The sequence below is a fragment of the Marmota flaviventris genome, chromosome 4, assembly GCF_047511675.1.
Source record: "Marmota flaviventris isolate mMarFla1 chromosome 4, mMarFla1.hap1, whole genome shotgun sequence".
Taxonomy (NCBI): Eukaryota; Metazoa; Chordata; class Mammalia; order Rodentia; family Sciuridae; genus Marmota; species Marmota flaviventris.
In genome coordinates, this window is record NC_092501.1 from 48967616 (window position 1) to 48984487 (window position 16872).

General features: G+C 34.9%; 1 protein-coding gene across 3 annotated transcripts in view; it reads right to left on the bottom strand.

The window, feature by feature from the left end:
• Positions 1-16872, bottom strand: part of Samd8 (sterile alpha motif domain containing 8) — a 58593-nt gene that overhangs the window by 13035 nt on the left and 28686 nt on the right. For all 3 annotated transcript variants that reach the window (XM_071611143.1, XM_027931278.2, XM_027931279.2), the window contains exons 2-4: positions 15874-16466; positions 7110-7205; positions 4964-5081 (exon numbers count right to left, since the gene is read on the bottom strand). In XM_071611143.1, coding sequence (XP_071467244.1) covers positions 4964-5081; positions 7110-7205; positions 15874-16466 — 807 coding nt within the window. The remainder of the gene's footprint in view (positions 1-4963; positions 5082-7109; positions 7206-15873; positions 16467-16872) is intronic.

A 16872-nucleotide genomic window follows, 5' to 3' on the forward strand; every position in this document is an offset into this window, starting at 1 on the left:
AAATAAAGGTATTTTGTACATCTACAACTAAAAGAAATTAAAAATAAATAGAATTGGTTCTTGGAAAATATAGATAAAATTGGCAAATCTTTAAATAGCCTGAGAGAGAAAGAAGACCCAAAAAATAAAATGAGAGATTAAAAAAGAGACACTATGACTACAGAAATTCAAAAGACCATAAAGAATTATTTTTGAGAAACTAGATGTTTGTTTTTTTTTAATACACATTCTTTTTTTTTTTAGAGAGAGAGAGAGAATTTTTAATATTTATTTATTTTTTTTAGTTCTCGGCGGACACAACATCTTTATTTGTATGTGGTGCTGAGGATCGAACCTAGGCTGCACGCATGACAGGTGAGCACGCTACCGCTTGAGCCACATCCCCAGCCCTAGAAACTAGATGTTAACAGACTGGAAAATCTAGAAGAAATGGATGAGTTTCTGGACTTACATGATCTACCAAAATTGAACCAGGAGGATAGAAAAAAACCTGAATAAATCAATAACAAATAATGAAACTGAATCAATTAAAAAAAAAAGTCTCCAAAGAAAAGTTCAGAACTGAATGGCTTCACGTGTGAATTTTATGAAATCTTTTAAGAGGAGCTGACACTAATGCTAACTATTCCATAGAATTGAAAGGGAATAAATGCTTTTGAACTAATTCTGAGGTACTAAAACCTAACAAGGACACACACACACACACACACACACACACACCAATGTTCCTCATGAATATAGATGCAGAAATCCTTAACAAAATATTTGCAAATTGAATTTAACAGCACATCAAAAAGATCACACAATAGCCAAGACTATTTTAGTTTTATTCTAAGGATACAAGGATGGATGGTTCAATATTTGCAAATCAACAAAAGTAACACATTACATAAGTAAAATGAAGGATTAAAGGTCAGATGATCATTCCAATAGATGCAGAAACCACATTTGATAAAGTTCAACATCCTTTCATGATAAGGGATGAAAAAAATTAGGCATAAGAGGGTCATACCTCAACATAATAAAAGCTATAGACAAATCCACACAGCAAACATAACTAAATGGGAAAAAACTGCAAGCATTTCAGTGTCCATTCTCACTGCTCTTATTCAGCATAAAACTAGAAGTTTTAGAGCAATTAAGAAAGAAATAAAAAGCAAATAAACAGGAGCAAGTCTAATTATCCCTATTTAGCAGATATGACTCTATACATAGAAAATCCTAAAGATTCTGCAAAAGACTATTAAAACTGATAAACAAATCCAGGAAAAGTATCAGGATACAAAACTAACATAAAAAAATCAGTGGCTGGGCTGGGGTTGTGGCTCAGCGATAGAGTGCTAGCCTAGCATGTGCAAGGCCCTGGATTTGATCCTCAGCACCAAATAAAAATAAATAAATAAAAATAAAAGTATGTGTCCAACTACAACTAAAAAGTAAATGTTAAAAAAAAAAAAATTGGAGGCTTAGCTGGGCATGGTGTAGTGCACGCCTGTAAACCGTGAGTTCAAAGCCAGCCTCAGGCAAAAGTGAGATGGTAAGCAACTCAATGAGACCCTGTCTCTGAATAAAAACACAAAATAGGGCTGGGGATGTGGCTCAGTGGTCAAGTGACCTGAGTTCAATCCCTGATTGGGGGGGAGGGGGGGATCAGTGGCTTTTGTATACAACAATAATGAATTGGTTCAGAAAAATCATGAAAGCAATCCTGTTAACAATAGCCACAATTAATAAACAAATAATATACTTAGGATTAAACTTAACCTAAGAATGTGAATAACCTCTACAATGAAAATCACAAAATACTAAAAAAAGAAAATGAAGGGGCTGGGGTTGTGGCTTAGTGGTAGAGCGCTCGACCTCAGCACCACATAATAATAAATAAATAAAAACAAAGGTATTAAAAAATAAATATTAAAAAAAAGAAAATTAAGACATTAAAAGGTAGAAAGTTGGACTGCAGTTGTGGCTCAATGGTAGAGCAATTGACTAGCACATGTGAGGCACTGGGTTTTTTTGATCCTCAGCACCACATAAAAATAATAAATAAAATAAAGGTACTGTGTCCATCTACAACTGGAAAAAAAAAAAAAAGGTGGAAAGCCCTCTCATGTTCATGAATTGGAAGAATATTGTTAAGATGTCCATACTACCCAAAGTGATGTACATATTCAATGCAATTCCCACCAAAATACTAATGACATTTTTCACAGAATGAAAATAATCCTAAAATTTATATGTAAGTACAAGAGACCCCCAAAAGCCAAAGCAATCTTGAGCAGAAGAAGCAAAGTGGAAACATCATAACAACTGAGTCCAAAATATTACTACAGAGCCTTAGTAACAAAAATAGCACAGTATTGGCATTAAAAAAAAAAAAGACAGAGGCCACTGGAACAGAATAGAGAACTCAGAAATAAATCCATATATCTACAGGGAATTAATTCTCAAAAAAGGTATAGAAACTTGATCCGTATCTTGCATCATGTAGAAAAGTCAACTAAACACTTAATGTAAGACCTGAAATTCTTAAACTACTAGAGGAAAACGGGGAAACACTTTAAGATACTTGCAATGGCAATGATTTTATGAATACGACTCCAAAAGTACAGGAAACAAAGGCAAAAAATATCAAGGCTACATCAAACAAGCTTCTGTTCAGCAAAAGTTAACAAGTTTACAGAGTAAAGAAACAATCTAGAGAATGGGAGGAAATATTTGCCAGCCACTGATCTACATATAAAGAAATAAAAAGCTTAACAAAAAACTAGTAATCCATCTAAAAAATGAGTCAATTAGCTACATTCCCAGCCGTTTTTATTTTGAAACAGTCTTGCTAAATCACCCACACTGGCTTTGAACTTGTCATCCTCCTGCCTCAGCCTCCTGAACATATTGTTAATGTGTATGAAAACCAAAAGTAAATAAGTGAATCCTTAATGTTTTCCTTTAGAAAGAAAAACAAATTATCACAATTTTTAATGTATAAGTTCTTTAATTTCACAATTCTGCTTAAGGAGATTCATATAATGGAATACCATGAAGCTGTTATAAAGGTGAATAACCATATATATTTCTTCAGAAAAAGTAAACATAATATTAAATTAAAAATAAGCTAAAACCAGGTGTAGTGGCACACACCTGTAAACCCAGTGGCTTGAGAGGCTGAGGCAAAAGGATCACAAATTCAAACTCAGCCTTGGCAATGCAGCAAGATCCTGTCTCAAAAAAGTTAATAATAAAATAAAAGGACTGGGTATGTAGCTCAGTGGTAAAGCATTCTTGGTTCAATTCCCAGTACCAAAGAAATGAAAAATAAAAAGGGCTGGGGATGGTGGCTCAGTAACGAAGCACCTATGGATTCAATCTCCGGTACAAAAACAAACAAATAAAAATAAAAACAAACCTACAAAACAAAAACAAAAAAACTAAATAATAATGCCTGAGATATAATCCGATCTTTATTTAAAAAGTATCCATCTATATAAACTTATGTGAGCATGTAAGAAATCTGCTTAAAAATGGTCTGTGCAGCTATATATACTACTGTTAAAAGTATTACTTGCAGGATGGGTTAAAAAAAAAAAAAGGATTTATGTGAGCTTTCACTTTTTAATGCATACATCTCTATATAATTTGTAGTTTTACAATAAGCTTATATAACTTTATGATTAGGAAAAAATTACTTTTCCTTTTTGAAAAATCCAAAATCTCCCAACTTTTAACCTTAAAAATAAACAAAAGAGTTTCTTTATGTCAACTCTTAAGTCATATTAACCACTCCTCCTTGCCCACTTACTTTCTTTCTTTTATTTTTGTGGTGCCAGGGATTGAACCCAGAGCCTTGTGCATTCGAGGCAAGCACTCTACCAACTGAGCAACATCCCCGGCCCCGCTTCCACTTTCTTATTGCTCATTGAAAACATTCCTAATACCTAGAGAAAGTTTGTTACCCTTTACCTCAAGGGCATTATTTTTATATCTGATCTCCTTTGGCTGCTTAATCTTCCCTAGTTGGTAAGTCAGCTATTTTTATTACAGTATAGGAACTAACACCTAATTTTGGTTTACAAACAACACTAAAATAACAACAAAGGTGTTAATGAATATTTGGGAATACAGAACTAAAGCATGAAGGCTTCGAAAAGTAGAATAATAAGTTCTTTTGTCCAAATTTAACCAATTACAACAATCAATTTTGTGTATCAAGGACAGGTGATTTTTTGGGCTGGGGATGTGGCTCAAGTGGTAGCGCGCTTGCCTGGCATGCGTGCGGCCCAGGTTCGATCCTCAGCACCACATACAAACAAAGATGTTGTGTCTGCCGAGAAGTAAAAAATAAATAGTAAAAAAAAAAGAAATTCTCTTTCTTTAAAAAAAAAAAAAAAAGGACATGTGATTTTCAAGTTCTTTTAAACATTTTTCAACATATTCACAATCCTCTTTCTTATTCCTATCAGCATAATTTCTCCTCTCTGTTTAATCAAAAGAGATGATGTGTCAACAGTACACCAATATGCTACAAAGTGCAAACAAAAAATAACAAATCCACCATTATTTGTATATCTCAGAAAGAATTTAGAGTACTAAGTACTATATTTTAAATGGGATATGCTAAAACTGCAAAATTTTTTTAAAAGGAGTGATGAAGACAATGAAGTGACGAAAGTATAAATTGCGAAGGAGGTAGAAAAGGGAAAATGTTGGGGGAAAAGATAATTCAGAGAAAACTTTTTTCCTATAGCTCTACAGCATGGAACTAGTATCAATGGATAGAAACAAAGGGAGACAGAGTCTAGCTTAGGATTTTTACCAAATTATTTTTTAGGAGTTTATTAGGTCTTGTGAATACCAAAAGGCACATTTTAATAGTAAGAGCAAAATTTTGTCCCTACTACATATGCTGTGTCATTAACCCAGTAAGAACAAAAAGGAAAGAATGATAAAGAAGGTAGCAGGCTACCTTTCCAGTGCACTGCAGGTGCTGTCCTGGCACGGAGAGGGAGGTCACAAACATGGTAAAGCAGCGAAGCAAGAATACAGTGCCCATCAGACTACAGAGCCTTCGCAGAAGGATTGACCTGTGAACAGAGCAAGCAAAGAGGGAAAAAGATCAGAAGAAAACAAACCAAAAAACCCTGGCATCAAATGTTTACCTAAAGGGAAAGCAAGCAGAAAAACCACTAGATTTTTTTTAAGAAGACAGGAACCTTAGAGTACATCTAAAGCATCACTATCCAATAGAAGTCTCTGCAATGATAGAAATGTTCTATAAATACTTTGTCCAATATGCTATTTACATGTGGTTCTTGAGCACTTGCAATGAGGCTAGTATAGCCACAGAACTTAATTTTAAATTTTATTTCATTTTAATTGATTTAATAAATTGGCTAATGAGGGCTGGAGTGGTGGCTCAGTTGGAAGAGTGTTTGCCTTGCATGTGTGAGGTACTGGGTTTGATCCTCAGCACCACAAAAAAAAAACAAATAAATAAAGTATTAAAAAAATTGGCTAATAATATTAGCTGATATTCATTCTAACTTTTCCTAACTTAAGCTATAATTTTTTTTAGATACAAAGTTTGATATTAAGTATATCTGAAATACAAATTTTGAAAAACTACAATTTGGGTAATCGTGAACTGCACTGTGACATCATTTTTACTGTTATATTGTTTCTTTAAATGTCCTAAATTAAAATAAACTAAGATGCTTAGAGAGAACTTTTGTTTTATACATTTATATAAATACTCCTCTTGGGCTGGGGATATGGCTGAGTGGTACAGTGTTTGCCTAGCCATGAATGATGTCCTGGGTTCAATCTCCAGCAACAAAAAAACATATAAATAATATAGAAAGAAAGAGATCAAAATGCTCCTCTCTCCCTCAAAAAGAGCTTCAAACACAAGACTAGGTATATTTCAAGCCTCAGTGTACATACCTGGGAATGGAGTGTAGGAATCTGCATTTTAACAAACATCCAAATGATTCTAATAAAAGTGATGCTTCAAGAAATGTCTTTTTAAACTAAGTAGATTTGCATTGAACTGACCTCTACTATGCTTTGCTAAACCAACAGTTTATAAGGTAAAACTCTCTTTTGCTTTGAAAACTTGGATAAATTCAAATCCATGGAGTTCTATGAGGCAAAAGTAACCAGAAAGCAGTGGTGCATGTTTCTAAACACCTCAGGTTCAAAAGCAAACCAGAATTAAAAATATTGCTGCAAAACTGAAAAAAAAAAAAATGGGACAGAAAGGTTCAATATGGCCTCAAAGTGTGACAAGAATAGCAATCATCAACCTTACTTTTCACCTTCAAAGCCTGAAATAACTACTGCTTAGGACACAAAACTCATCACTGTGGTTATCTCAAGCACATCCTGTTGAGGAGAAAGAATAGAAAATGACAAGAAAGTGTCCTTATTCCTCTCCTGCATTCCAAAGATGGACAGCAGATCACTACAAATTTTATACTTCTTTAAATTTTTCCCTTTTTTACTTGAATCAAGTAATTTTCCTCATTAGAATAGGAAAAGAGCCTCTCCTAGGGCCCTTATGCTTTCCTCTTTTAACCAAAAAAATTCTTCCCTTTATATTTCTTGGTGAATATGCCAAAGAAGCACTTCTCCTATTTAGCAATTTCCTATACCATCTCAAGTAAATCACACTGCATAGACAGATATATAGAGTATGTAAAATGGTCTCATTTTTTAAACGGACCTCCTCCAAACAGAGAACACTTTCTTTCATTTAAACATTTGAACCAAACACTGTCCTTGGAAGAGTTTCTATTCTTCTATAGAATGTGACATTTCCGATTTGTTTCTTTAAAAAAAAAAAAAAAAAAAAAAAAAGATAAGGCTAAACTGGTAAGGATTAGCTCACGGCTGATCATCCACAATTCTGTTCTTTTCCTGCAAAATACATTCACAATATTACTTACTATGTAAGTACTATGTAGGATGACACTTCCGTTGATTAAATCTGAGACCTTTTTTTTTTTGTTAATAACTATAATGTCACACTTACCAGAGAAGGAAATTAACCAGAAAAATGCAAAGGGAGGGACAAGACTTGATGACCAAACACAAGAGAGTAAGGAAGGTACCTGTGCTTGTGAAGAAGAAGAACCAGGAGCCAAATATAACATAGAATCATGCCACATACTTCTGTCATGGCAAAGGCCCATGGGATTCTAGGAACACTGGAACAGAAAAAAAAATTTTTTTGAACTGAAGAGAAGTAAATATCACCCTTTTCAATAGATATTCACTTTTCTAAAAATGAAATTAAAAGTTTAAATAAATTTACATCTCTCAGGAAATGGTATTTGGAGAGCCAGAGAATAAAAATCAATTTTATAAAGTGAACCACTTCTTAGAACATGTTTGTTGTCTGTGATTCCAAGTTCTGGCTCTCTATGAAAAAGCAATGACCATTTTCTCCCACCTTATCGCATGGCAAACCTGGATACAGAACTACCCACAAAGAACGGAAAAAAAGACCTCTTCTTATATGTTAATTTCAGAATCCAGACAATGAGGACTTGAAATTATTCTTTTCTTTAATAATTATTTCCATTATTATCATGACAAAAATATTTAAATATGTAATACATATAAATATGTATATATACAATTTTTTTAAGTGTTTAAAAGTGTTTATTTGGGACTGGGGTTGTGGCTCAAAAGAATAAGTACATCTTAATCACCCCAGAAAATTCCCCTGTGCCCCCACCCCAGCACAAGGGCAACAACTGACCTGACTGGTGTCCCTGAAAGGATTGCCTTTTCCAGAAAGATTTACTTATTGTAAGTTCATTCCTTGAACAACTTCTTGTAATTCTCCAAAGCTAATAAATACTTTTTTTATTTGCAATACTCGGGATTGATTCCAGGGGCACATTATCTCTGAGTTACACTCTCATTCCTTTTTATTTTTTGAGACAGGGTATCTCTAAATTGCTGAGACTGGCCTTCAACTTGTGATATGTCCTTCCTTGGCCTCCTCAGATGCTGGGATTACAGACCTGATCCAGAGCATACAGCTATTTTATTAATCTCTCTTTTCCCTCAAGGGAAATGTGTCCTAGAGCTCTTCTTGCTCTTATCCCAATTTAGAATGGCTGCATTTTCTACTCCTCCTGCGTGGTTATTTATTAGAATAAAGTTATTATTAGAATAAAATTCACCTTGTGAATTCCTCTTTCTATATCAAATTTTCGGATTTTAAAAATTTAATAACAGTTATCAAGAATACAAGCAATAATAAATGTTGATGAGGATATGGGGGAAAAAGAACACTCAATACATTGCTGGTAGGACTGCACACTGGTGCAACCACTTTGGAAAGCTGTGTGGAGATTCCTCAGAAAACTTGGAATGGAACCACCATTTGACCCAGCTATCCTACTACACGGTCTATATCCAAAGGACTTAAAATCAGCATACTATAGTGACACAGCAACATCAATGTTTATAGCAGCTGAATTCATAATAGCCAAACTGTGGAACCATCTAGATGCCCATCAATAGATAAATGAAAAAAATAAACTGTGGTGTATATACACACACAATGGAATATTATTCATCATTAAAAGAAAATAAAATTATGACATTTGCAGGTAAATAAATGGAGTTGGAAAATATCATGCTAAGCTAAGTAAATCAGTCCCCAAAAATCTAAAGGCCAAATGTTTTCTGAGTCCATGACAGGAGGGGGTGGTTCAGAGAACCAACTTTGGAATGGGATAAAGGAAGGGTGGGGAGCGATCATAGGGGTAGGATGGTGGAATGAGATGGACGTCATTACCCTAGGTAATGATGTATGACTCAGGGTATGTATAATTGCACGAATGGTGCATCTCTACTTCGTGTACAGTCAGAGGATTGAAATGTTGCATTCTATTTGTGTAAGATGAATTGAAATACATTCTACTGTCATGTACAACTAAGTAGAACAAATTAAAAAAAAATCTAAGTTCTGCTTGGTAGTATAGGGTATGGCCTATAATCCCAGTTACTTAGAGGCTGGGGTGCATTAGCAACTTAGTGAGACCCTGCCTCAAAAAAAAAAAAAAAAAAAAAAAAAAAAAAAAAAAGGGCTGTAGCTGTAGCTCAAGGGTAGAGCACTCCTGGATCAAATCCCTAGTATCCCCAAAAAGGTTTGTATTTTTAAAATTTATTTCATTTTTCCCTTCCTCCTTTCTTTCTTTCTAGGTACTAGGGATTGAATCAGGGCCTCACACATGCTAAGTAAGCATTCATCACTTTTTTTTTTTTTTTAAGTATTCTTCTGCTCCCTATTTTGTTTCCAAATTTCCTTTTTTCCTGTTTGTATTGGTATGTTTTCCTTGAATGTTTGGTTATTCTTGAATGACCATTCATATGGTCTACTGTGTAAAATAGGCTTCAGAAGCAAACCCTGGAACAAATATCAGTGTGAAAGAGATTTTTGAGGAAGAGTTCCAAAGAAAATCTATAGGGTGGTAGAACATGAAATCAATAAGACAGAGAAGCAAAACAAGGGTGAGACATAAAGCAAAACTCTGTAGGAAGTCAGGAATTGCTAACTTCAGCTCAATCCTATGGGGAATTTGGTCCAGTGTAGGTTCCAGCTAAATACTGTCCCAGTTAGGGCAAAGAGAAATGAAGTATCTATACCCCATCTCTTAAGTCATTGGCTATGGACTGCTACTAAAGGAATGTAAATTTCTAAGCATTTTTTTACTCTCTTTTCAAGTAGGCAGTGTATTCTGGCAGCTCAAGAGTAGCCCTCCAACAAACAGGCATAACTACCGGGTCTTGAGAGCATTAGTGTTCAGGAAAATGGAAAAGAGATCTGAGGGGATACTGAAGGAACACTAACAGCATCTGCGACTGTTCTCTGATGAAAAAAGCTTTAAATGTTTAAGAGCATGAAGCTTTGTTAGTGAATGACACTGTAGATAGTAAGGCAAAAAAAATTTGGTTTCAAATTCCTGTTATAATTGAGAAAATGTCTATTTGTACATGAATGTTCAAGCAGCATTATTAATAGTAGCCAAAAGAAGGAAACAAGCCCAATGCCCATCAATTAATAAGTGGGTAAATAAAATATGGTATATCTACACAATAGAAAATCATTTGGTAATAAAAAGAAACATAGTATTGATGCATACTATAATATGTATGAATCCTGAAAGCATGTTAAGAAGCCAGATACAAAAAAGCCACAGATGGTATCATTTATATGAAATGGACAGAATAGACATATTCATAGAAACAATGGTTGGCAGGGTCTGAAGAAAGGAGGGAAAAGAGTATGATTGCTAATGGTATGAATTTCTTTTGAGGTTGAATGTTTTGGATTTAGTGGTGATGGCTGTACAACTCAAAACAAAATCCTCATTGCTCTACCAAACTATTTTCCCTTTCTTCCTTTATTCCTTGTGATGGCTATTTACAGAAGTTCAGGATAATTGTCACTCTAATTCTAATAATAATTTGTGTTCTTGCTCACTTCTACTTTCACTTCTCTTCCTATCATCTTGTCCTTTACCCTACACCACAGCAATTTCAACTCATGTTGTAACTGAAACCTTGTCATTTAAGATTATTCCTCATAATCTCAATTTCATGAATTGTATTGTCTAATACCCCTATGCCAAGGGTATGTAAGTTTTTTTTTTTTTTGGCAGGGGTGGTTCTGGGAATCAAACTCAGGGCACTAGTCATGCTATATACACGCTGTACCATAGTAATCACCTCGAACAGGCCCCTAGTGCTGCTATGACATTACATGAATCTGCTCACTCTTCTGTTTTGTAGAGGAACATTTTATATTCCAGCTTTTCTTTCCAAACCTCCATTTCTTTTCTCTGTTCTCACTTTCTGTACACAGAGAAAATAAAAGCCATCAGAAGAGCACTTCCTATGTTCCATCAGCACATATAGCAGTCTTCTGCCTCTGTTTCCACATTTTCTACCTTTGCTGTTATTATATTTATTTTGTTTATTTATTTTTATGTGGTGCTGAGGATGGAACCCAGAGTCTCACACATGCGAGACGAGCACTCTACCGCTGAGCCACAATCCCAGCCCCTCATTCCTATTTTAAACTCTACAGTTTAGCCTATTCAAAACAAAACAAACAATACCTTTTGACCCCATATCTCCCCCTCATTCCTTCCCACACTATAGCTCCACTTAGTTCTTATAGAAAAGTTTGCCCTTATAAGAAAGATTTGATTATCTCTAATTTCTGTGTTCCCATTCTATTTCTCTCATCATTTCTTCGACTAATTGTTTTATTTTGAAAAAAATCTGATTCTACTGAAAAAAGTTACAAGAATAATAAGCACTTTGTTTCTCATCTAAATCCCTCATTGTTTGTAATAATTAATGCTCTGCCACATTTACTTCATTACACACACACACACACACACAACTCTTTTGGGGGAAACTGAAGTCTCCCAAAGTAAATTACAGACATTATGGTACTCTAAATATTTTGGCATTTCTAAGAACAAGCATATCCTTTTCATAACTCAATATACTATTACATCCAGGAAATTATAACATTGATTTAGTTATCATCATTTAATATACAGGTCTTCAAAATTTCCTAATTACCTCAAAATGTTCTTTACAGAAATATTCTTTCTTAATATAGGATCCAATTAAAGTATTGTTCCTGATTATATCTCTTCAATTTCTCTTACAATTCCCCCTGGTTTTTGTGATGACACTGATATTTCTGGGGATTTCAGATTACTTATTGTGTAGAATATTCCATGTTTCAGATCTTTCTGATTATGTTCTCATAGAGTTACATTTTTTAAAAATTAGGGTGGGGAGCAAGATTATAGGTGATATTGTGAACATCACCCACTTTCAATGCACATAATGTTGGTTTGTTCTATGGAGATGCTACATTTGGTCATTTGGTTAAGCAGACACATGCCAGGTCTTGCTATATTGTAAAGGTACTTTATTCCTTATGTAATTAAGTAATACGTAAGATGATACTTTCAGATCTCGACACTATGCTGCTACCAAATGGCCTTTCACCTTATTGGAGGATGCAAAACAGTTGTGCGACCACATTTATTTGCTGGATAGTGTTCTTGAAGGGCTTCCTGTCTTACCCATTATTTTTTGTTTATTACCATAGATTTAAAGATTATTTTTCTTACTCAATATATTATAGTCCATTACCAACATTATTCTTTTTGATGTTCCAATTATACTAATTTGTTCAGCAGGAGCCCCTTTAAACCAATTCCTATGTTTTTTTGACATGTTGCCATTGGTTTGTGCACTTTCCCTGATTTATGGCACAAGATCTGCTTCTCACTTATGTTATACTTTCCTTACCACAGACTTAAAATTGGTCACTTCTCTGAGAAGCCCTGGTCTAGTTTCTTTTCATCTGGGAATGGTGGTTATATATGACCATCTATAAGCTCACAGTGTTCACTGCCAAGTTTCAGGGTTTTTTGCTCTGTTTTAATTTTTTTAGTTGTAGATGAACACAATACCTTTATTTATTTATATGTGGTGCTGAGGATAGAACCCAGTGCCTCACACATGCAAGGCAAGTGTTCTACCACTGAACCAAAAAATCCCAGCCCCCATTGCTGAGTTTTTGTTGCAAATCACTTCATATAATTTCATAGAAATTATCCACATTCTTTTTTTTTATGATTAAATAGTAATTCACTGTGTAGATGTAACCATAGTATATTCAATAGTTTTCCATGGATAAACGTTTAAATTATTGCCAATATTATAATTATTATAAATAATATCACAATGTAATGTTTTTTCATATTTGTGAAGAATTACCTTCAGGTAAATCACATTCTCACTTGAATCCATTATAATTGGATTTTTGCCATTATTAACTCTTGCCATAGTCACTGATGACCAATATGTCACTGATGACCAATATGTCGCTAAATCCAAAGGCCAATTAATTACTGAATTACATGACCTCTCTTGAGCATTTGACATAGCCAGTTACCCAGCCTTCTTAAAATACTTTTTTTGCCTGACTTCTAGGATATTTGTGGAAGTATCTTTCTCTTCAGTCTTCTGAATGATTTCTCTTTCTCTCGATCTTCTTTAATAGTTTCTCCTTATTTATTTGATTTCAATGCTCTTCCTATTTTTTACTTCTTGTTCCTTAAACATGCCAGAATACTCCCAGTTTAGAATTTTTTGTGCCTAGCTGTTTCCTCTGCTATTTTCCCCAACATATCCACATATCTTTTCACCAGATATCCACACACTTTCTTCCTTAGGAATTTTTGTTTACAGGTGGGAAAACTATATAGAATAGGAGATAGAATATTCTAATAACTTCTTAAACAACTTTCAACCAATTCTGTTTATTTTAGCATAACTCCTTCACCTCCAGTGTCCACAGCTTTGAGAAATTTGCAATATAAATTAGGTTGATTTTCAGTTTTCTCCATTGCTATTTTAGAATTAGGATATTTTTTGCTAGTTGCCATTCATTCATTCTGCCTTCACACTTCCAAAAATGTATAGCTGTTTTATCCAACCCATCCTGTAGGCTTTAGTACTTAAAAAACAAAAGCAAACAAAAAAAATTTTAGTTGGGATTTCACAGGGAGCAAAAATGTCATGTGTATGCTATTCTTTCTGTGTATGTATATGTGACTGTGTGTGTGTTACTGGGAATTGAAGGCAGGGGCTCATTTATGCTAGGAAAGTACTCTACCCACTAAACTACATCCCCACCCCTTTTTATTTTATTTATTTTCAAAATTTTTATTTATTTATTTATTTTTTGAGAGAGAGAGAATTTTTTAATATTTATTTTTTAGTTTTCGGCAGACACAACATCTTTGTTGTTTGTATGTGGTGCTATGGATCGAACCGGGGCTGTACGCATGCCAGGCGAGCGTGCTACCGCTTGAGCCACATCCCCAGCCCCCCAACCCCTTTTTAAATTTTAAGATAGCATCTTACTATGTTGCCCAGGCTGGCCTACAACTTACAATCCTCCTGCCTCAGCCTCCCAAATACTACTGTCTTTTTTTTTTTTTTTCCAGTGGTGGGATCAATCCCAGAGCCTCACACATGCCAGGGAAGCACTCTAACACAGAGCTCAATTCCCAGACCCTATTCCACCATTGTAAAGTGAATATTCTAAAATTATTTCATCTTGCCAGTTGTAGTACACTCTGGTAATCCCAGCAACTCAGGAGGCTTAGACAGGAGGATCCCAAGTTTGAGGTCAGTTTAGCCTTGAAAAAATTTGTAGTGCCTTATTTTTATAAAATATTTTGCCCTTGACCTTCCGAAAGTAACATAGTAAGTATTTTAAGAATTTTTTATTTTATTTTATTTTGAGATAGAGTCTTACTAATTGCCCAGGCTGACCTGTGGGAGGCCATCTTCGCATGTGATTTGAGTCACCTCCCTGGCTGGGCGAGAGGTGCTTAGGCACATCTTGTGTCCAGAGCTTTCCCTACCCTTCTGAGGTCCGAGGGCTTGTCCGTGTGGAGGCGGACAAGGCTTCATAAATGAAGGTTCAGAACATGAGAAATCTCTAGGGAGTTTTGAATTAAAGAGACAGACTCTAATTACCTTTAAACCACCTCCAGGACAGCTTCTCCTGGCTCCAGCCTCCAGCCACCTATTATGGTAGCAAGGTTTACTGAAGAGGCTAGCTAGAGAGAGAGAGAGAGAGAGAGAGAGAGAGAGAACACGCGAGGGAGTGGACTTTTATTGGGGAATGGGAAAATCCCATCCCATGAAGATTAAGGGGGCAGTGTCCCAAGGCCAGGTACAACGATTGGGTCTTTGGGGTAGTGGCCAGACACACCTCCACACGGACAAGCCCTCAGACCTCAGAAGGGTGGGGAAAGCTCTGGACAAAAGATGTGCCTAAGCACTTCTCGCCCAGCCAGGAGGTGACTCAAATCACGTGTGAGGATGGCCTCCCACAGGTCAGCCTGGGCAATTTAGTAAGACTCTATCTCAAAATAAAATAAAATAAAAAATTCTTAAAATACATATACTATAAGTTACTTTCGGAAGGTCAAGGGCAAAATATTTTATAAAAATAAGGCACTACAAATTTTTTCAAGACTTCTTTTAAATCACAAATATAAACAGTTCTGTTTATTGTTCTATTCTTATTTTTCATACAATATACTATATTCTTTTTATAAATCCAGTATTTAATAAAAAATAATACTATAATTAAATCCATTTGTACTAGTTGTGATAACTCCAATTTATCTGGTGATAAGAGACTGCCCACATTTTCAGAAAAGCAGAACCCTGCTCATTAATTAAGGAAAAAGAATGGGGGCTAGGGATATAGCTAGCTCAGTGGTAGAGCACTTGCCTAGTACATATGAGGCACTGGGTTCAATCCTCAGCACCACATAAAAGTAAAAAAAAAAAAATCAATGGATCAAACATACTTCCAGGACACCCTTTCAAAATCTGAAATGTGCAAGGATTAAATCTATACAAAAATAAATTAGGGCTGGGGTTGTAGCTTTGTGGTAGAGCGTTTGCCTACCATGTGTGAGGCACTGGGTTCAATTCTCAGCAACACATAAAAATAAATAAAATAAAGGTCCATAGAAAACTAAAAAAAAAATATATATATATTTTTTTTTTTCTTCATATATATATATGAAGAAAAATAAGTTAAGCAGTGGTCACCTAGGTTTGAACTTTTAAGTTTAGGTAAGGTTTTTACTTTAAATGATTTCAAAATATCTTTTTAATACCACCAGATAAAGCAAATGTAAAGTATATGTCAACCACAACCACAACAACATAGTATCACTGCTGTTACTACAGCAACCTTCTACAAACTTAGCATGTAGGAAAAATACTTACCTGTCTAAGAATATATCTGGGAGTGGTGGATAGGTCTGCATGTCAGGCACTCGTTCATGGACTATAACCATAATGAAAGATGTAAACCCGAATACTATAAAAACATATATACAACTTAGTATGGTCTTCCAGTACTCTGGGTCCAATCTTCGAACAGGATGTTTGTTTTTGCCATTCATGTACTGGTACTCATCAGAATTCAAGTCAGTGATGGGTCCATCACAGTCATGTGAAAGTTCACCATTACAGAGCCAGTCTGCACTTTGAAGAGCACTGATGAATGGGGTCATGGAACTCATGGGACTGTCACTATTGTAGCCCATTTCTTCTAAAACATCAATATGTATTTTCTGCAATTTTCGGACAGAAAGCATTAACCTTTTAATGTCCCCTAGGACTTTGATTTCCAGAGGAGGAGACCGGAGATCATATTCAGTCAATGTTAACAATGTGATTCCATCAAGTCGGTGCTTATTGCATAAAATGTCCACATATTCAAAAAAGCCTTCATCCTTCAGCCACACAGCTACATGCTTGGTAGTCCAACGGCGAATACAGAGTTGATTGGGACCTGCCATTTCTTCCTCTACTGTCTGCCAAGGGAAAATAAGTAAACAAAACAAAAATTTTAGTGTGTTAACAACTCCTTCAAAGACCAAATACACAAAAACAGCAGAAACAGTCATTTACCTACATTCCCTACTGGATTCTAGAATCAAATAAATAGATATTATAAAATTACCATATTCTTAGAAAAAGTATCTTTCCAATTTGAGGCAGAAAAAAATCCCCTACAAAAGCAAATAGATAATTGTAATGCATCCTGTTGTCATATTTAACAAATTAAAATGAAAAGGAAAAAACCCTGCACTTCCCACTTAGACAAATTACAATATTTAACGTCTAGGAAAAAAACTTTTTTGTTTCATTACTTTTGTCATCATTATCAATATCATAATCAAAAACAATTGTTTACTGTAAATTTCTACATTGGTGGGA